The sequence below is a fragment of the Oncorhynchus mykiss genome, chromosome 11 (assembly GCF_013265735.2).
Source record: "Oncorhynchus mykiss isolate Arlee chromosome 11, USDA_OmykA_1.1, whole genome shotgun sequence".
Taxonomy (NCBI): domain Eukaryota; kingdom Metazoa; phylum Chordata; class Actinopteri; order Salmoniformes; family Salmonidae; genus Oncorhynchus; species Oncorhynchus mykiss.
The window spans coordinates 18,713,392-18,736,251 of record NC_048575.1 but is presented as its reverse complement, the minus strand read 5'-3'; the positions used below and the strand labels follow the sequence as shown (position 1 = coordinate 18,736,251).

General features: G+C 40.1%; 1 protein-coding gene and 1 pseudogene across 4 annotated transcripts; both read left to right on the top strand.

Annotated features, from left to right (window-relative positions):
* Positions 1-7,913: 7,913 nt before the first annotated feature.
* On the top strand, positions 7,914-9,543 carry LOC110536576 (annotated as a pseudogene).
* A 3,841-nt stretch (positions 9,544-13,384) lies between these two features.
* Positions 13,385-18,875, top strand: LOC110535431 (toll-like receptor 13). Of its 4 annotated transcripts, none has more exons than XM_021620422.2 (4): positions 13,386-14,248; positions 14,758-17,393; positions 17,702-17,819; positions 18,168-18,875. In XM_021620422.2, exons 2-4 carry the CDS (start codon positions 14,861-14,863, stop codon positions 18,406-18,408), a joined length of 2,892 nt encoding a protein of 963 aa, XP_021476097.2. In that variant the 5' UTR covers positions 13,386-14,248; positions 14,758-14,860; the 3' UTR covers positions 18,409-18,875. The 4 variants fall into 4 exon arrangements, with proteins under 4 accessions (XP_036791010.1, XP_021476097.2, XP_021476098.2 ...); XM_021620423.2 differs by having other exon boundaries at positions 13,386-14,260; XM_036935115.1 differs by having other exon boundaries at positions 13,385-17,393; positions 18,190-18,345.
* Positions 18,876-22,860: the final 3,985 nt, after the last annotated feature.

The window sequence follows — 22,860 nt, the reverse complement described above, 5'->3', positions numbered from 1 at the left end:
CTGGAGTAATCAGATCAAATGTTTTGGTCCTAGTCAGGATTCTAGCAGCCGTATTTAGCACTAACTGAAGTTTATTTAGTGCTTTATCCTGGTAGCCGGAAGGTAGAGCATTGCAGTAGTCTAACCTTGAAGTGACAAAAGCATGGATTCATTTTTCTGCATCATTTTTGGACAGAAAGTTTCTGATTTTTGCAATGTTACATATATGGAAAAAAGCTGTCCTTGAAATGGTCTTGAAATGTTCTTCAAAAGAGAGATCAGGGTCCAGAGTAACGCCGAGGTCCTTCACAGTTTTATTTGAGACGACTGTACAACCATTAAGATTAATTGTCAGATTCAACAGAAGATCTCTTTGTTTCTTGGGACCTAGAACAAGCATCTCTGTTTTGTCCGAGTTTAAAAGTAGAAAGTTTGCAGCCATCCACTTCCTTATGTCTGAAACACATGCTTCTAGCGAGGGCAATTTTGGGGCTTTACCATGTTTCATTGAAATGTACAGCTGTGTGTCATCCGCATAGCAGTGAAAGTTAACATTATGTTTTCGAATGACATCCCCAAGAGGTAAAATATATAGTGAAAACAATAGTGGTCCTAAAACGGAACATTGAGGAACACCGAAATTTACAGTTGATTTGTCAGAGGACAAACCATTCACAGAGACAAACTGATATCTTTCCGACAGATAAGATCTAAACCAGGCCAGAACTTGTCCGTGTAGACCAATTTGGGTTTCCAATCTCTCCAAAAGAATGTGGTGATCGATGGTATCAAAAGCAGCACTAAGGTCTAGGAGCACGAGGACAGATGCAGAGCCTCGGTCTGATGCCATTAAAAGGTAATTTACCACCTTCACAAGCGCAGTCTCAGTGCTATGATGGGGTCTAAAACTAGACTGAAGCATTTCGTATACATTGTTTGTCTTCAGGAAGGCCGTGAGTTGCTGCGCAACAGCCTTTTCTAAAATTTTTGAGAGGAATGGAAGATTCGATATAGGCCGATAGTTTTTTATATTTTCTGGGTCAAGGTTTGGCTTTTCCAGCGAGGCTTTATTACTGCCACTTTTAGTGAGTTTGGTACACATCCGGTGGATAGAGAGCCGTTTATTATGTTCAACATAGGAGGGCCAAGCACAGGAAGCAGCGCTTTCAGTAGTTTAGTTGGAATAGGGTCCAGTATGCAGCTTGAAGGTTTAGAGGCCATGATTATTTTCATCATTGTGTCAAGAGATATAGTACTAAAACACTTGAGCGTCTCTCTTGATCCTAGGTCCTGACAGAGTTGTGCAGACTCAGGACAACTGAGCTTTGAAGGAATACGCAGATTTCAAGAGGAGTCCGTAATTTGCTTTCTAATAATCATGATCTTTTCCTCAAAGAAGTTCATAAATGTATCACTGCTAAAGTGAAAGCCATCCTCTCTTGGGGAATGCTGCTTTTTAGTTGGCTTTGCGACAGTATCAAAAAGGAATTTCGGATTGTTCTTATTTTCCTCAATTAAGTTAGAAAAATAGGATGATCGAGCAGCAGTAAGGGCTCTTCGGTACTGCACGGTACTGTCTTTCCAAGCTAGTCGGAAGACTTCCAGTTTGGTGTGGCGCCATTTCCGTTCCAATTTTCTGGAAGCTTGCTTCAGAGCTCGGGTATTTTCTGTGTACCAGGGAGCTAGTTTCTTATGAGAAATGTTTTTAGTTTTTAGGGGTGCAACTGCATCTAGGGTATTGCGCAAGGTTAAATTGAGTTCCTCAGTTAGGTGGTTAACTGATTTTTGTCCTCTGGCGTCCTTGGGTAGACAGAGGGAATCTGGAAGGACATCAAGGAATCTTTGTGTTGTCTGTGAATTAATAGCACGACTTTTGATGTTCCTTGGTTGGGGTCTGAGCAGATTATTTGTTGCAATTGCAAACGTAATAAAATGGTGGTCCGATAGTCCAGGATTATGAGGAAAAAGGATTAAGATCCACAACATTTATTCCATGGGACAAAACTAGGTCCAGAGTATGACTGTGACAGTGAGTGGGTCCAGAGACATGTTGGACAAAACCCACTGAGTCGATGATGGCTCCAAAAGCCTTTTGGAGTGGGTCTGTGGACTTTTCCATGTGAATATTAAAGTCACCAAAGATTAGAATATTATCTGCTATGACTACAAGGTCCGATAGGAATTCAGGGAACTCAATGAGGAACGCTGTATATGGCCCAGGAGGCCTGTAAACAGTAGCTATAAAAAGTGATTGAGTAGGCTGCATAGATTTCATGACTAGAAGCTCAAAAGACGAAAACGTCTTTTTTTTTTTTGTAAATTGAAATTTGCTATCGTAAATGTTAGCAACACCTCCGCCTTTGCGGGATGCACGGGGGATATGGTCACTAGTGTAGCCAGGAGGTGAGGCCTCATTTAACACAGTAAATTCATCAGGCTTAAACCATGTTTCAGTCAGGCCAATCACATCAAGATTATGATCAGTGATTAGTTCATTGACTATAATTGCCTTTGAAGTAAGGGATCTAACATTAAGTAGCCCTATTTTGAGATGTGAGGTATCATGATCTCTTTCAATAATGACCGGAATGGAGGAGGTCTTTATCCTAGTGAGATTGCTAAGGCGAACACCGCCATGTTTAGTTTTTCCCAACCTAGGTCGAGGCACAGACACGGTCTCAATGGGGATAGCTGAGCTGACTACACTGACTGTGCTAGTGGCAGACTCCACTATGCTGGCAGGCTGGCTAACAGCCTGCTGCCTGGCCTGCACCCTATTTCAGTCGCCTCTTCACTGTTGACGTTGAGACTGGTATTTTGCGGCAGGTAGCCTAGTGGTTAGAGCATTGGGCCAATAACCGAAAGGTTGCTAGATCGAATCCCCGAGCTGACAAGGTAAAAATCTGTTTCTGCCCCTGAACAAGGCAGTTAACCCAATGTTGCTAGGCCGTTATTGTAAATAAGAATTTGTTCTTAACTGACTTGCGTAGTTAAATAAAAATGATGACAGTTATTTAAAATGTATTGTATTTGTCTCTATCTGCATTAGATATCAGATGTTATTGGTCACATATAAAATACAACAGGTGTAGACTTCATAGTGAAATGCTTGCTTACCAGCACATTCCCATCAATGGGAATGTTAAAAAGTGTAATATTTGCTAAACAAATAAAGGAAATAGAAATACACACACAATAACAAGGCTATATACAAGGATTACCAGTGCCGAGTCAATGTGATGCAGTTGAGGTACAGTAATACAATATGTATAAATAAACAGAGTAGGAGCAGCGTGTGTGTGTGCATACATATGCGTGTGTGTTTTTGTGTTTGAGTGTGTGTGGGTAGTCTAGTGAGTGTGCATAGTACTGTGAGTGTGTGGGTAGTCTAGTGAGTGTGCATAGTACTGTGAGTGTGTGGGTAGTCTAGTGAGTGTGCATAGTACTGTGAGTGTGCATAGTACTGTGAGTGTGTGGGTAGTCTAGTGAGTGTGCATAGTACTGTGAGTGTGCATAGTACTGTGAGTGTGTGGGTAGTCTAGTGAGTGTGCATAGTACTGTGAGTGTGTGGGTAGTCTAGTGAGTGTGCATAGTACTGTGAGTGTGCATAGTACTGTGAGTGTGTGGGTAGTCTAGTGAGTGTGCATAGTACTGTGAGTGTGCATAGTACTGTGAGTGTGTGGGTAGTCTAGTGAGTGTGCATAGTACTGTGAGTGTGTGGGTAGTCTAGTGAGTGTGCATAGTACTGTGAGTGTGTGGGTAGTCTAGTGAGTGTGCATAGTACTGTGAGTGTGTGAGTAGTCTAGTGAGTGTGCATAGAGCCACAGCAAAACAAATAAAATCCCTTTATTATTTATTTATAGTTGAATACATCAGTAAGAATCTGGGAGGAACCTCATTGGACTCCATTGTTGGTGAAAAGCCACCTCTTATTCTGAAAAAGGAAACAAACTCCTTTATATGGAACTGAAATGTCAGGAAAAGGACATGGGATCTACATATTCCCGGTTGAGTTTCTTTCTATGCATTCTTCTGTATTTCTGGGTTCTATTTAATCCAGTAAATGGCTACTCAATAAACACTGCAGAATCAGGGAATCTCTAAACATGTCTGTGCTATGTGATGGCAGGAACCTCAATGCCGTACCAGCAGACATCCCATTATTGGTGAGATCTGTAAACATAGCAAAGAATAACATTTCACAGATAAAAAGGGAGGACTTCAAAGATCTAAAGTTCCTCAAAATGTTAATCATGTACAGCAACAGGATCTCTCATGTTGAGAATGGGTCTTTTTCAGACCTGGTGGCTCTAGAGCAGCTGAATCTGGCCTTTAACAAACTCACATCCCTCTCAGACCAAATGTTTAAGGGCCTGGACAACCTCACAGTACTACAATTGGAGAACAACCACATCTCAAGTATTGCCTCCTCATCTTTTCAGTTACTCTTCAGCTTGAAGGTACTGAACTTAACCAGCAACAAACTACATTGTTTCAAGGAGCTCCAGCACATTTTATAATGGCCAAGCTTGATGAAGTTGTTCATTGGGAACAACAGCTTGAACTCTTTGCAGTCACAGGAAATATCAAATAGGTCAATAGGGCTGACAGAGCTGGATCTATCCAGGAATCCTCTGGAGATCTTCAGTGTCACAGCAGATATACTTCCCCATTTTAAGAAACTAGACCTCTACATCTGTGGCATTAATGGAAGCATGGAATGGGATGTAGCGGACAGGTGTTTTCTGAGGATTTTGAGCAGCCTCGACTTCACGTCTTTAGAGGGGATGAGTTCGGTGCTCCAGAGCATCAACTTTTCGTTAGCACTTCTGGGGCTGGATAAAATGGGACAATATAATCTCATTAATATAGCCTGCCACAGAGTAGTAAAACAAGGTTGTCCATTATCGGCATATCTATTTATTATTGCCATCGAAATGTTAGCCGCTAAGTTTAGAGCAAACAATAATATTAAGGGATTAGAAATCAGTGGCTTAAAAACTAAGGTGTCATTGTACACAGATGATTCATGTTTTCTTTTAAAACAACAATTAGAGTCTCTCCACGGCCTCTTAGAGGATCTAGATACTTTTGCTATCCTCTCTGGATTAAAACCAAATTATGATAAATGTACCGTATTGGATCACTAAAAAAATGCAAATGTTACATTATCATGTCGTTTACTAATAAAATGGTCTGACGGGGATGTGGACATACTCGGTATACAAATCCCCCCAAAAAGAAATGATCTCACTCCAATACATTTGTATAGAAAGTTACCAAAAATAGATAAGATCTTGCTACCATGGAAAGGAAAATACCTGTCTATTTGTGGAAAAATCACCCTGATTAACTCTTTAGTTATATCACAGTTTACCTCTTTGCTTATGATTTTGCCTACACCTAATGACCTGCTTTTTAAATTATATGAACAAAAAATATTCAATTTTATTTGGAACGACAAGCCAGATAAAATTAAAGGGGCCTATTTATATAACAAATATGAATTCGGTGGGCAGAAATTATTAAATATTAAAGCATTAGACCTCTCACTAAAGGCATCAGTCATACAAAAGTTATACTTAAATCCAAACTGGTTCTCTAGTCAATTGGTACAAATGTCTCATCCTATATTCAGGAAGGGCCTTTCCCCCTTTATTCAGATTACACCTGCTCACTTTCGGTTGTTTGAAAAGGAAATCATCTCCAAAATATCTATATTTTTTAAACAAGCCTTAGAAAGTTAGTTGCAATTTCAGTTTAATAGACCTGAAAGAACGGAACAAATAGTACAACAAATATTGTGGTTAAATTCAAATACACTAATTGATAAAAAAAACGATTTCTTGAAGAAATGTTTAAAAAATGTATAATTTTAGGGAATGATACCATAAATAGGACTGGTGGAGTTATGTCACACATGCAGCAAACAGATATATATAAATGTCTGCTCTACCCCAAATTACAACCAACTAATTGCAGCATTACCACAATGGAAGAGGCAAGTAGAAGGGGAAAAAGTAAGGAACTTGTATGTCGGCCTTGTATTAAAGAACATAAATGGTTAAAGAAAAGTGTGATGAATAAAAACATACACCAATTTCATTTAAGGACCAAAAAACTGACCACTGTGCCATATAAATTGCAAAATAGTTGGGAACAGATTTTCAATGTACCCATTCCATGGCACATGGTTTATGAACTGAGACACAAAACAACGCCAAATTCAAAACTTCTAATTTTTCAATATAAATTACTATACAAAATTCTTGCAACTAATAGAATGTTATATATATGGGGGATACAATCTTCCCAGCTCTGCAGATTCTGCTGTGAGGAGGCAGACTCATTAGATCATTTATTTTGGTATTGTCCATATGTAGCTCGTTTTTGGTCACAGGTCCAGGAATGGCTGAAGAATTGCAACATTTGCCTAGAACTAATGCTAACGTTAACACCTAACGCGGAAGTTTACATACACCTAGGTTGGTGTCATTAAAACTCATTTTTCAACCACTCCACAAATTTCTTGTTAACAAACTATAGTTCTGGCAGGTCGGTTAGGATATCTACTTTGTGCATGACACAAGTAATTTTCCCAACAATTGTTTACAGACAGATTATTTCACTTATCATTCACTAAATTGACTGTGCCTTTAAACAGCTTGGAAAATTCCAGAAAATTACGTCTTGGCTTTAGATGCTTCTGATGGGCTAATTGACATCAATTGAGTCAATTTGGAGGTGTACCTGTAGATGTATTTCAAGGCCTACCTTCAAACCACGTTCACCTGTACAAACAATAATATGCAAGTATAAACACCATGGGACAATGCAGCCGTCATACCGCTCAGGAAGGAGACGCGTTCTGTCTCCTAGAGATGAATGTACTTTGGTGTGAAAAGTGCAAATCAATTCCAGAACAACAGCAAAGGACCCTGTGAAGATGCTGGAGGAAATGAGTACAAAAGTATCTATATCCACAGTAAAACGAGTCCTACATCAACATAACCTGAAAGGCCGCTCAGCAAGGAAGAAGCCACTGCTCCAAAACCGCCATGAAAAAGCCAGACTACAGTTTGCAACTGCACATGGGGACAAATATTGTACTTTTTGGAGAAATGTCCTCTGGTCTGATGAAACAAAAATAGAGTTGTTTGGCCATAATGACCATCGCTATGTTTGGAGGACAAAGGGGAGGCTTGCAAGCCGAAGAACACCATCCTAACCGCGAAGCATGGGGGTGGCATCATCATGTCGTGTAGGTGCTTTGTTGCAGGAGGGACTGGTGCACTTTACAAAATAGATGGCATCATGAGGCAGGAAAATTATGTGGATATATTGAAGCAACATCTCAAGACATCAGTCAGGAAGTTCAAGCTTGGTCACAAATGGGTTTTCCAAATGGACATGACCCCAAGCATACTTCCAAAGTTGTTGCAAAATGGTTTAAGGACAACAATGTCAAGGTATTGGAGTGGCCATCACAAAGCCCTGACCTCAATCCTATAGAAAATGTGTGAGCAGATCTAAAAAAAAAAGCATGTGCGAGCAAGGATCTCACAATACTGACTCAGTTACACCAGCTCTATCAGGAGGAATAGGCCAAAATTCAACCAACTTATTGTGGGAAGCTTGTGGAAGGCAACCCAAAACGTTTCACCCAAGTTAGACAGTTTAAAGGCAATGCTGCCAAATACTAATTGAGTGTATGTAAACTTCTGACCCACTGGGAATGTGATTAAATAAATAAAAGCTGAAATAAATCATTCTCTGCTATTATTCTGACATTTCACATTCTTAAAATAAAGTGGTGATCCTAACTGACCTAAGACAGGTCATTTTTACTAGGAGTAAATGTCAGGAATTGTGAAAAACTGAGTTTAAATGCATTTGTCCAAAGTGTATGTAAACTTCCAACTTCATCTATATATGATTGTCTTATCTACCTTCCAACTTTCTTGAAGGTCTGAAAATGTTAGAGTTCCAAGCAGGGAATCTTCATATTATGTCCCTGTACCCTGACATGTTCATTCACACACCCCAGTTGTTGTCCCAGCCAGAATTGGTTCAAAGCCCTCTCCCCACAGCTCTTTCACCCATGCCCCAAGCTCAAAAGACTCACCATCTCCAAAACTGAACTTGAGTCATTAGATTTTCTCATAGAAGCCAACCTCACTCAAGTCTGTTTCTTAAAACTTCTTAGGGCTAGGCCCCTTTTTTTCTCAATTTCTGCCTGAATGACTCAGGCTCAGGCCCTGAAGCCATTGGAAAGAAAATACTTTGAAGTTTGTAGAAATGTTAAAATAATGTAAGAGAATATAACACTAGATATTGTAGGAGAAAATCCAAAGAAAAACCAACTGGACATTTTTTCTTTTTGAGAGCCCATGCTCTTTCAATGAAAAGTATAGGGGACGTACTGAATTCTCGCTCTCAGGATGCAATTGCTATGGCTTCCACAGGGGGTCAGCAGTCCATGTTCAAGGTTTCAGGCTTGTAACTTCTAAAACGAATAAGAAATATCAGTTTTAGTTCAAGGACAGTCTTGGAAATTTGGAAACAGAACGCACGTGCTAAAATCGGTTTCCTATTGAACATTCTTCTTTCCGTAAGAAATATTATAGTTTGATTAGATTTTAAGGTATCTGAGGATTGAATAGAAACATATTTTGACTTGTTGAAACAAAGTTTAGGAGTAGATTTTCGGATTCCGTTCTCTGCATGTTGAACGAGTGGATTACTCAAATCGATGGCACCAACTAAACAGACTTTTTTGGGATATAAAGAAGGATTTTATCTAACAAAACAACACTACATGTTATAGCTGGGACCCTTTGGATGACAAATCAGAGGAAGATTTTCAAAAAGTATGTGAATATTTAATCGCTATTTGTGAATTTATGAAACCTCTGCAGGTGGAAAAATATTTTGATGTGGGGCGCCATCCTCAAACAATCGCATGGCATGCTTTCGCTGTAATTGCTACTGTACATCGGACAGATTAACAAGAATGTAAGCTCTCAACCTATATAAAAGACTTGTATGTACCTAAATGTTTAATATCCATAATTTTTATGATTATTTATTTGAATCATGTGCGCACTCCAGTTTCACCGGAAGTTGTCCTGCTAGCGGGATGCCTAGCCCTAAGAAGTGAGACAGAATTAAATTACATGGACCAATGAGACAGTGCTGCACTCTCTCCCAGCCTTAACTCTCCTGGATATGCAAAGGAATCCTTTCATTTGTGACTGCAGAAATGCTTGGTTTGTTCATTGGGCTGAGAGCAACAACCAAACACAAGTTGCTTATGCCCATGACTATCCATGTAGCTATCCAGACGATCTCAAGAACACTAAACTGTTGGACCTGGACACCCACTCCTGTTCAGTGGACCTAGGCATCTTCTACTTCATCTCAACCCCTTCTCTGGTCCTCCTCACCCTGCTGGGGTCCTTTATCTATCATCTCCTGAGGTGGCAGGTGGTATATGCCTACTACCTCTTCCTGGCTTATCTCCATGACACCATTCTCACCGGGGTGGAGAGACGGGGACATTGAAAACTGTCCTGCTCTGATTTTATATTATATTTTTGGTTTTACTTTTAAACATTAATTCTATATATTAAATGACTGATTTAGAATTAGCATTTGTTAATGTTAGTCATTCTAAGAACTTAATAGGCCTACACTTGCTTAGTTACATGTGTTGATTTCTATTAACCTAGTTTGTTAACTATTGGTTGTTGTTTTTAGCTTTTTTTTGGTGAACAATTGTCTTTGAATTGCCCTGGTGACCCAATCATAAACATAAAATGAAAATGTTCCCCCCTTTTTTTTGTACTTAAACACCTTCCTACCCATTTCAAACATACTGCGCTACACTACATTTAACAAGCGCTACACTAGAATATATACAGCAAAGTTATTTGCTAATACAACAATATCAAGTAAGCATTTTACATCACATCCAACAGTTTAGAGATTTGAGGCGGCTACTTTCCATAGGTAAAGTATGGGCTTTGAGCCTGTTTTGCATGAAATCTTACAAGCGGGGTCCAGTAAGATCTCTGACAAAGTTTGTTTTAAATTAAGTATTTGTTCGGGTTATTTGAGTGAAATATATTCTCCCGGATATTCGCCAAATCAATAGCTTCAACATCAACAGTCAAATCATTTACCCATGCTTTAACCATTGAAAGATCTTTCTGCTTTAATCGTTGAGATGAGCATTAATAGCAGACTAAACCTCTGGACTGGAATGTAAATATCCACTCTATCACTGGGTGCCTTCCCAAACGTGTACCTCATGGTACCCCATAGGCACGAAGTGCTGACCGTAGGATATAGAAAGAATGATGACCCTTGCAAATCAAAATGAAGACGAAGTTCCTGAAAACTAAGAACACCCTTTTGAGTTCGAATATATCCCCTAGATTATTGACCCCTTTTGCAGAACAGGCTCTAGACTCAAAAGCTTTATTACCGGAAGTAATAGCCTTGTTATGCCATAGAGGGGTTTGGAGGTGCCATTTACAGTTAACACCTACACACTTCTCAACCTTCCTAAAATTCTGTGTTGTATTAGAATTCATAGGACCAAAATACAGCATGCATTTCTTATTAGATATACCAGAATATAACACATCCTGCAATCTAGTAGGTGAAAAAAGTTATTCTTCAATAGTTCTCCAAGAGTATGATGTAGACTGATCAAACCATGATCTAAGTGGGCGTAATTGGAGAGATTGGTGGTAAATACCAAAATGTTTTAATGCAAGTCCACCATGACACTTCTGTCATTGTTACACCTCAAACCTAATCTTCGGATGTTTGCCATTCCAAAGGTATTTACCAAGGATTTATCAATCCTTCCCCAATAGCCTACAGGTGGAGGGATCGGGATCATCATGCTCAGGAAACTGATACGTGGCAACACATTCACCTTTATGGTAGCGACCCTAGTTTGTAAAGAAGCAGGCAACTTCTCCAAAACGGTTCAATCTCGTTCAACCTCCTTGTACATTTTCTCATAATTAAACTTCACCCGACCATGCAGGGATGTTTGTATACTACTACCCAAATAAGTGGACTGTGTTTTCATGGGAAGTGTTGAGGGAAGTGAAAGTTCCTTGGCCGCCTCATTCACTAACATTAATGCTGATTTTGTCCAAGTTATTTTATACCCGGGCAGCAATTTGAATTCTTCAAATGTGGATAATAAATATGAGATTGAATTCTAGATATCTGTCATATATATGAGTGTCCCGTCTAGTCCCACTCCTCCCCTCCGTTACGAGGAGAATATCATCCGCATATAGTGAGTGATATGATATGAGAGGAAGATTTAATCAGTGTTGGAGAAGCAACTACATTCTGCCTTAGATGTAGTGCTGACGACTGTAGCGACATAATTAATATAGTTGGGGAAAGGCCGTCTACTTGTCTACATCCCCGGAAAATAGGGAATGAACTTGAGCGCACGCCCTTAGTAGAAACCATAGCAACAGGGTTAGCATATAAAACACAAACCATATCGATAAAATTCTTTCCCAAACCAAATTTCTCCAAGGTAGCCCACAAGTACTGCCATTCAAGCCTGTCAAAATCCTTCTCGGCATCTAGAGACAGCAGCGCACACAGTGTGTCCTGCTGTTGTGTTTCATGTATTACCTGCATTACTCAACGGACATTGTCAGCTGCAAGGCGGCCTTTCTTAAAACCTGACTGGTCCATGTGAATCAACTTACGGACGGAAAAGTATACTTTTCAATACAATTTTTGGTCAGGATTAAGTCGAGATATCAGATGGTAATTAACACAATCTGTGTGTTTTTTCCCTTTCTATGGCAGTAGAGAGATTCATGCAGAGTTAATATGCTCATGGAAAAAAATCCTTGTCGATGGCCGAATGAATTGACTCTAATAATACTGTTCTTAAAATGCCCGAAAAATGTAGTGACAATTCAGGTGGAACGCCATCCGGGCCAGGTGATTTACCCTTTTTAGCACCTTTCAGTGCTGACTCCAGTTCCTCTAATGAGATGGGTCGGCCCAGATCCTCAGATTGCTTCTCATCCAATACGGGCAAATCAAGATTCTTAAAACTGCTTACATTTGTCTGGCTCAAATTGGATATAGTATTTTATAACTCTTGGTAAAAAGACTAAAATGTTGCATTAATTTCCCTTGGATCAGAAAGTGAGCCCTGAGATGGGGATTGAATATATTTTATAGAAGAATAATTAGAAGCCTGCTTTGTTTGCTCCCTGTCTGTGTCCAGTATCTTTGCTCCAATAGTCTATGTGCCTGGAGGCTAGGGTCAGTCTGTCCTATCTGGTATAATTATCCTGTTTTGTCTGGTGTGCTGTGTGAACTTAAGTATGCTCTCTCTCTCTCTCGGAGGACCTGAGCCCTAGGACCATGCCTCAGGACTACCTGGCCTGACGATTCCTGACTGTCCCAGTCCACCTTGTTGTGCTGCTGCTCCAGTTTCAACTGTTCTGCCTGCGGCTATAGAACCCTGACCTGTTCACCGGACGAGCTACCTTGTCCCGGACCTGATGTTTTTGACCCTATCTCTCTCTCTCTCACTCCCTCTCTTTCTCCCTCTCTACTGCACCTGATCTCTCGACTTCCTAATGCTGGGCTATGAAAAGCAGACTGACATTAACTCCTGAGGTACTTACCTGTTGCACCCTCTACAACCACTACGATACAACCATCTATGAACGTTTGAACATTTTGAAGAAAGATCTGGCCTTAATGGCCATGCATTCTTATAATCTCCACCCAGCACAGCCAGAAGAGGACTGGCCACCCCTCAGCCTGGTTCCTCTCTAGGTTTCTTCCTAGGTTCCTGCCTTTCTAGGAAGTTTTTCCTAGCCACTGTGCTTCTACATCTGCATTGCTTGCTCTTTGGGGTTTTGAGGCTGGGTTTCTGTATAAGCACTTTGTGATATCTGCTGATATAAAAAGGGCTTTATAAATACATTTGATTGATTGGTTGATACTCACTTCTCCTCCTGGAAACCTCTCTCACCTTCCCTCTCCTCCTCTCTCCCTGCTTTATCCCATTTCCATTCAATCTCTCCACCTCTGTCCCCCTACAATACTCCCCTCCTGTCTCCACCTCTGAAATGAAATTATTGTATTGAGCCACTGTATGAGAATTTAACATTACAGCAAATGTGAAAACAATATAACAGATTCTAATAAAGCACAACTCTGGGTGACCTCATACCAGGTAATTTGAAGTTTGTTATATAACAACTAGTTCAGGCTGTGGCGAAATCCTGCACGGAGCCTTCGCCGTGCGCTGCCACTTTAAGAGCGCATCAGAGGTCAGAAAGGAGGAAATAACGGTAGTTCTTCCGGCAAAAAAAATAATAATAAATAAATACAATTTTAAAAAGATAGTTCTTTCGGCACTCTGGGAGGTAGCTCCCGGTTGGCGCGGCAGTTTGATTGTAGTGTGCAATGCTGCAGAAGTCTTGTTTATTTTCAGCGTGCTGAGTTTGTAAAATGTTTAACTCGATTATCGGTGTTACTGTTTCTTTCTTTCTGTATTGATGTGGGGTGGTACTATTTTGTTTTGTCTACCCCCCATGCATACCCTCTGCACTCCTCCACTGGTAGGTAATACAGATTATTGCAAATCTTCTGATATTGATGATTGCGTCCTTTCTTGTAAATTGTTTCTCTGAAGTTGCCGTTAACTTAAATTGCTCTGCCATTATTATTGTGTGAGTTATTATTGGTGGCGTTACTCCTGTGCTGTGATGTGTTTTATATGGTGTGTCTTCTCTTTTCTCTCCACTGGCTATGTGGCAAACAGGCTACACTCCAGGCAGTCTCTTCTGCTGATGTGTGTGTGGGTCTGGTAGTGGTACTCTCTCTATCCTATTATTTTCCTTTCGGCATGGTTAATACCTGCCTGGCACCCAAACAAAATCTTTATCTTTACCCCTCTCTAACAATACCTTCATCAATGTTTTCTTATTCCTTGATAACCTTCTGCTAGGAGCAAGTTACACAGGAAATGTTCCTTGACTATTAGTATGCGGCCTCAATATGGGAGTTCTACGTATGTTCTACAGGAGCTGAAAGGGTTAATGATGGGGAAAGTGAAGCAGGTTTTAGAACAGAAGTAAAATGGCATGTGACTGTCTGAGGAACTATTTGTGAAATGTTGCGTATTCCATGATCACATTACAACTACTGTAAACCCTTGTTAGACTAAGAAGCATGTCCTCTTCTGCGTGTGGTGAGTAAAACAGTAAGAAGTTATATATTTTCACATTTACCTCTGTCTTGTTTAACAGCTTTTGTTCAGTTTGACTACTTCAGTATAGTATTATTTACCATTACATGAAGTTAACAGTTTAGGAACCAAGTTGGTTAATTGGATTACCCATAAGTAGGGCTGTCAAATGATTGATTAATGTATGCAATTATATGATCAACTCTGGTCCATATAGTTATTCGCCATCATGTGACATGACCAAGGAAAGGTTTCTAGGGTTATGTGATGTCTTTCAGTGAATACAGCATTGATTAATACTATCACATTGTTAAAATGACAGTAAGTAAATATGAATATGGCACAATCATAACTTGTATCTTCTGAGTTCGGCACTAGAACAACTGATGAAATATGATTGCACATTTTTTTGCAGTCTGTTTTCATTCTGAAATTAACGAAAGTCACATGTCCTACATCTATGATGACGCAGTTATTGAACATATTTTGTATTTGTCTTTTATTTACATTAGATCTCAAGTAGCTTATAAGTCGAATACATCAGGAAGAGTCTTGAGAAGAACCTCACTGGACAAGACACTTTTTCTTCCAAAAAAGGAAACGAAGCTCCTTAATATGGAACTGAAAGTAACCTTGTCAGGAAAAGGAAATGGGTCTACATATTCTCGGTTGAGTTTCTTTCTATGCATTCTTCTGTATTTCTGGGTTCTATTTAATCCAGTAAATGGCTACTCAATGAAACACTGCAGAATTAGGGAATCTCTAAACACGTCTGTGCTATGTGACGGCAGGAACCTCAATGCCGTACCAGCAGACATCCCATTATTGGTGAGATCTGTAAACATAGCAAAGAATAACATTTCACAGATAAAAAGGGAGGACTTCAAAGATCTAACAATCCTCAAAATGTTAATCATGTACAGCAACAGGATTTCTCATGTTGAGAATGGGTCTTTTTCAGACCTGGTGGCTCTAGAGCAGCTGAATCTGGCCTTTAACAAACTCACATCCCTCTCAGACCAAATGTTTAAGGGCCTGGACAACCTCACAGTACTACAATTGGAGAACAACCACATCTCAAGTATTGCCTCCTCATCTTTTCAGTTACTCTTCAGCTTGAAGGTACTGAACTTAACCAGCAACAAACTACATTGTTTCAAGGAGCTGAAGCACATTTTACAATTGCCAAGCTTGCTGAAGTTGTTCATTGGGAACAACAGCTTGAACTCTTTGCAGTCACAGGAAATATCAAATAGGTCAATAGGGCTGACAGAGCTGGATCTATCCAGGAATCCTCTGGAGATCTTCAGTGTCACAGCAGATATTTTTCCCTATCTTAAGAAACTAGACCTCTCCTTCTGTGGCATTAATGGAAGCATGGAATGGGATGTAGCGGACAGGTATTTTCTGAGTAATGTGAGCAGCCTCGACTTGAGTGGCATTCACATGTCTTTACAGGGGATTGGTTCGGTGCTCCAGAGCATCAACTTTTCGTTGGCATCTCTGGGGCTGGATAAAATAGGAAAAGATAACCTCATTAATGTAGCCTGCCACATACCTACACTGAAGACCCTCCGATTGCAATGTAACAACTTCAGCAGTGTCTCTGACAAGATGCTGCAGTCCTGCACACAGGTGACTGACCTGGACATATCAGGTAATAATATTACTGACCTGTCAGAAGCTGCTTTTCGATCAATAAAAGATCTTAAAACTCTGAGACTAGGCTATGATGGCCTCTCTTCTGTGCCGAATGCTACAAGGAATCTCCGCACATTAAAAAAATTGGATCTCAGCCACAACATCATCAAAACTTTAGGCTGCTCGGATTTCTCCAATCTAAGAAGACTTGAAAAACTCTATCTTAACAACAATTTAATCTCAAAACTTGAAGGGTGTGTTTTCCTGGATTTAAGGGCCTTAAATAGCCTGACACTTAGAAGGAACAGAATCCTAAACGTGGGCGACGCTTTCACAAAGGGTTTGCAACATTTAAAGAGCTTGGATTTAGGATTCAATAAACTAACCAACATCAGAACAAAGGACTTCAAAAGCTTAAGATCACTTGAGGATTTGGCTTTATATGACAATGAAATAAAGACACTGGATGATGGGGCCTTTGTGGGTTTGGCCAAACTTAAAAATCTTGTCCTGCTAAACAATGTTATAGGTAAAAGTGAAATCCGGGGTGCTGTGTTCAAAGGACTTAGAAGCTTAAAAACTCTCAATATGGCTTCCAATGCTATCAAATATGAAAAAGATGAACAACTACTACAACCACCCTTCACTGACCTGTCATCTCTGGAAAACCTCTACATATTTAGTCAGCATTATAGTAAGTATATGAGACAGTCTTGTCTACCTTCCAACTTTCTTGAAGGTCTGAACATGTTATCAGAGTTCCAAGCAGGGAATCTTCATATTGCGACCCTGCACCCTGACACATTCATTCACACACCCCAGTTGTTGTCCCTTGATATCAGCCAGAATTTCTTCCATGCCCTCTCCCCAGAGCTCTTTCACCCAATCCCCAAGCTTAAAAGACTCACCATCTCCAAAACTGAACTTGAGTCATTAGATTTCCTTATAGAAGCCAATCTCACTCAAGTACGTTTCTTAAAGGTGAGACAGAATAAAATTAAATGGACCAATGAGACAGTGCTGCACTCTCTCCCAGCCTTAACTCTCCTGGATATGCAAAGGAATCCTTTCATTTGTGACTGCAGAAATGCTTGGTTTGTTCATTGGGCTGAGAGCAACAACCAAACACAAGTTGCTTATGCCCATGACTATCCATGTAGCTATCCAGACGATCTCAAGAACACTAAACTGTTGGACCTGGACACCCACTCCTGTTCAGTGGACCTAGGCATCTTCTACTTCATCTCAACCACTTCTCTGGTCCTCCTCACCCTGCTGGGGTCCTTTATCTATCATCTCCTGAGGTGGCAGGTGGTATATGCCTACTACCTCTTCCTGGCTTATCTCCATGACTCCAAGCGGAGGAACAGACAAACTCCTCATCAGTACGATGCCTTCGTTTCCTACAACACCCATGATGAATGCTGGGTCGTGAGGGAGCTGCTGCCAGAGTTGGAGGGAGAGCAGGGCTGGAAGTTGTGTCTTCACCACCGGGACTTCCAGCCAGGTATCACATATTTAGCACAACCTTTGGTCATTGTATTGAAATGCATTGTTATTTCAGACATTTTATAAGAAAGTTCACATTTTAGATGAATATTCTGGATTAAACACAGGCTTGTGTGAGTGACCTGGATCCAGTACAGCATTAAATGCCATCTGAAACAGGAAGTTGCATAACACTAAGATTGTACCGATTCAGTTGCAACACGTAGTCAGCTGGTGTGTCCCAGTAACTACATACACTTACAACTAGTAGGTACATTGTCAAAAATCACTGCTTCCAAAGGATTTGTTTCTCACCGTGTTCCACAGGTAAACCCATCATAGAGAACATCACAGACGCCATCTACAGGAGCAGGAAAACCATCTGTGTGATCACCCACCGATATCTGCAGAGTGAGTGGTGCTCCAGAGAGATCCAGGTGGCCAGGTTGGTTTTGGGTCTTTCTATTTATAGTTGTATGACTGTCCAGGAGTTTGTTTCCCTGAAGCTTCATAGCTAATATTCGCTTTATTTCTCTCAATGTCCCAGACACACTCCTCTCATAGAACAGCAAAGTGCTTTATTTGACCGATGTTGTTTCTATACAAATAGACAATTGACATTCAAACATCGATTTGATCATTTTTACTCTCTTGCGGCTTTGCATCTGAGTTGTTGAGAGAAAACAATGTGCAATGTGGTTAGCTTCAGGTATGATGTTTTTTGGAAAATCACACCGTGTATGGGACTTGGGTTGTCTACGCAAACACTGAAATAAAAGACTGCTCTCTCCAGCTTCCGTCTTTTTGATGAGCAGAAGGACGTGCTGATCCTGGTGTTTCTCGAAGAGATCCCAGACCACCAGCTCTCACCCTACCACCGCATGAGAAGGCTGGTGAAGAGACGCACCTACCTGAGCTGGCCAAGAGTTGGGGAGGACACAAGGGTCTTCTGGCAGAAACTCCAGGTGGCTTTGGAGACCAGGGACTGGCCTGCTGAGGAGAACCCCATCCTCACCGGGGTGGAGAGGCAGTGACATAGACAACTGTCATGCTCCGATTTATTTTATATTTTTGGTTTTAACTTTTAAATATTTATTTTATATGTTACATGATTGAATAACATTAACCAATGATAATACTTAATTAATCCAAGGTTATAATAGGCCTACACTTGCTTAGTTACATGTGTTGATTACTACTTCTATTAACCTAGCTGGTATTGCTCATTCTGATACTTAACTCTTTTTTTAACTTTTCGCATTGTGTGTGTTGTTCTGTATTGCTAGATAATATTGCACTGTTGGAGCTAGAAAACACAAGCATTTCGCCTCATCTGCGATGACATCTGAAAATCTGTGTGCGTGACTAATAAACATTCATTTGGTAATTGTCTTTGGAATGAACAGCTCTCCTATGATGGAGCATTTTCATTATTACATTCAACTCACTTCGTACAATATGTATTGTACCTTGTCAAGTTGAATAAAGAACACTTGCTATATTTTGGAGCAACAGTGTTTGACTAGTTTTAATACAGAGATCAGTTAACCATTTCCTCGAGGTGCAACACACACACACGCACACACACACACACACAAGTTTTAGCCTTTCTGCTGAGCATATTATAATATTATAGCCTGACAGATGGCAAAATGATTCATATTTATTGGTGGTGGATACAAGCATTTATCTTTTTTGCCTGTCAGCTCAGCGATAATAGATAAATCACCAACAAACCCACACCGAATCTGATTGGTTGCAATTATCACAAGTATGGTCTCATTTCTACTAAATAAGATTACCACACAGACTGTGCAGGAAGTATTACACACTTTGCATAACAGCCTATTGTGATGTTGGTGCAAGATTGTGATATCTCCTAGGCTACAGCACAGCTCCAAAACATATGGTTTGAATATATCCCTATAGGAATATTACAGTAACCACCCATGTTTATTAATCCATTTGTCAACTGCAAAGCACTATTCGTATAATAGTCTTCTTTGTCATTATACCTTTTTGTTCATACGTTTTACTTGTATTATAGACAGAACATGGTGAACTGTTTGAAAGGCCGTTAGCAGTATTATTTGCATGTTGTCCTCAATCAATGAAATCCATGTTGTTTCTGAAAAAACAGTATAATCAACATTAACATCTGTATCATATTCTTTCATCTCTGTAACTAATACATGTAACACTAGTAAACACCCAGTCTATCAGTAACCCACCATGATAACATTAAATAGCTTCCCACTGGGCACAAACGTCAATCCAACATTTACTCCACGTGTGTTAAACGTCATTTAATAGAAAGGACGTGGAAACAGCGTTGATTGAACCAGTTTGTGCCCTATGTGTTTCCTTGACCCGCTATGGAATTCAAACAAATATACAGGAGATTTAAGAGTCCTGATTTCCCTTCTCTACCAACATGCTTCCCAGGGTTGGGCTAACAGCAATATGCTCGGACATTGAAGGGCATTTTGTGTGAGGGTCTGTGTTTGTGTCTAATGTTTGCCTATCTATGAAAAATACATGGTAGAGTTTGTAAGGTTAAACTAACAGGCTTTGAGGCAGTGCCACGTTTTCATGGAATGAGATTTACAGAGTTAACAAGAAACAGAGCTATTGGGTGCAGTGGGCACCTCTCTCATGGAAAGACAGAAAAGAGACCAGTCTCTTCCTCTTTCTTTCCTGGGAAAGCCATCATTCACAGTGATTCATATTCCAGTGAGAGAGTCTATTCGTTGTTATAACAGATTTGACCATTGGCCATGTATCATATGGATGATTAGGACATGTTAAGATAGTATTTGAACCGATCCTTGTTTGAGTTCCCAGGGCCCACTAAGTACCCAAATCTCCATTGAACTTACTGGGAGCTGATGCTATAATTATTTTAAAAATATTGTATTTTAGTCCAAATCCATATACTTCAAAATCCATCACACATAAGAATGAGTGTTAACTGGGCTGGCAGGTAGTCTAGCGATTAAGAGCGTTGGACCAGTAACCGAAGGGTCACTGGTTCGAATCCCTGAATTGACTTGGTGAAAGGTCTGTCGATATGCACTTGGGCAAGGCACTTAACCCCAATTGCTCCTGTAAGTCACTCTTGATAAGATTGTTTACTATAATGTAATTGTGATAGTTTGGATATTGTAGCGCTGCATTCTGCCTGTTGGAGCACCAGGGGGAGCTGTTGTATAACAAGTTGAACAGTGTTCTTAATGTTCTGTATAGGCAGAGTAATGCAGTAGTGTATTTCGCTTTCATTCTCTCACCGGCCCTCCAGTCAGACCTCCATGGTAAGGTCAGAGAAGCAGGCCGTTCCTAAACCTTATGCCCAGGAGAGGAGAGTCTCCTCTGTAACTCCAGATTGAGAGTGTGTGTTTGAGAGAGAAATGCTGGTCATGTTTAGATTTCCTTCAAACATTTGGATAAATTGTTAGCTTTTTACAGAGAAACATGATCCAGCAACTGCTGAAGATAACATAGAGTTTTGGTTTTGAGAGGAAAGAATTTACTCTGTCCTTTACCCCTGTATCGCTCACTTGCTAACTCTGTCACTCGCTCAATTGAATTTCAATTCAATTTCAATTTAAGGGGCTTCATTGCCAAAGCAAGTGAAATATATATATATGTTTTACAGTAAAGATTACCCTCACAAAAGTTCCAAAAGAATAAAGACATTTCAAATGTCATATTATCTCTCTCTGTCTCGCTCTCTCCCTTGGTTACTCTCTCTCTTTCTCAGTTCAAAGGTGTCATCAGTATTCACCCCTTGGATTTAAAAAAAAAAACAGCTGTGAGTGTTCTTGGGTAAGTCTCTAAGAGTGATTACAACTGTGAGTGTTCTTGGGTAAGTCTCTAATAGTGATTACAGCTGTGAGTGTTCTTGGGTAAGTCTCTAAGAGTGATTACAGCTGTGAGTGTTCTTGGGTAAGTCTCTAAGAGTGATTACAACTGTGAGTGTTCTTGGGTAAGTCTCTAATAGTGATTACAGCTGTGAGTGTTCTTGGGTAAGTCTCTAAGAGTGATTACAGCTGTGAGTGTTCTTGGGTAAGTCTCTAAGAGTGATTACAGCTGTGAGTGTTCTTGGGTAAGTCTCTAAGAGTGATTACAGCTGTGAGTGTTCTTGGGTAAGTCTCTAAGAGTGATTACAGTTGTGAGTCTTCTTGGGTAAGTCTCTAAGAGTGATTACAGCTGTGAGTGTTCTTGGGTAAGTCTCTAAGAGTGATTACAGCTGTGAGTGTTCTTGGGTAAGTCTCTAAGAGTGATTACAGCTGTGAGTGTTCTTGGGTAAGTCTCAAAGAGCTTTGCACACCTGGATTGTGAAATATTTGACCACTATTCCTTTCAGAATTCTTCAAGCTCTGTCAAAGTGTTGGGATCATTGCTGGACAGCCATTTTTTTGCGGGAGGTTTTCAAGCAGATTTAAGTCAAAACTGTAACTTGGCAACTCAGAAGACATTCACTGTCTTCTTGGTAAGCGACTCCAGTGTAGATTTGGCCTTGTGTTGTAGGTTTTTGCTGAAAGGTGAATTCCTCTCCCAGTGTTTGGTATAAAGCAGACTGAAGGTCTTCCTCTAGGATTGTGTCTGTGGTTAGGTCGATTCTGTTTTTTTTCATCCTGAAAAACTCCCTAGTCTTTACTGATGTCAAGCATACCCATACCATGATGCAGCTTCCACCATACTTGAAAATTAGGAGGCAATTATTCAGTGATGTGTTGCGTTGGATTTGCCCCAAACATAAGGCTTTGCATTTAGGCCAAAAAGTGTATTCCTTTGCCGTGTTTAAAAAAAAAAAGGTATTACTTTAGTGCCTTGTTGCATACAGGATGCATGTTTTGGAATATTTTATTTCGGTATATTATTTTATTTATTTTCACTCTGTCATTTAGTTCATTATTGTGGAGTGTACGATGTTGATCCGTACTCTGTTTTATCCCATCACTGCCATTGAACTCTGGAGCTGTTTTATAATCACTAATGTCCTTATGGTGATATTATGTGTAGATCAATTAGTATTTTATGTAGATCAATAACCAACAGAAAATATCACAATTACATCTATTTCAATCCCACTTTGTAATGCAACAAAATCAGAAAAAAATCCTGGGTGGTGAGTACTTATGATACCCACTGTATGTTAACCTTGCCAAAGAAACTCTCTCTCTCTCTCTCTCTCTCTCTCTCGCTTATTTGCTCCCTTTACCTCTGAGGATTTGAAAAGATCACAGCACCATGTATACACAATATAACATGTTTTTATTTCAGTGTTTTAGTGTGTTTCGACAGCTAGCGTTGGTGGCTAACCGCTGCTAATGATCTCCTGTGTTGTAGGCTTTCACTAGCAAAGACATATTCTTACCAAGACCTTAAATTAGCACTCACACTGTGCTGAGAGAACCTCAATTACAATTTAATTTCTGCCTGCGAGTTGGGAAGACACATGGTTATGGTTGTGGTGATTGCAT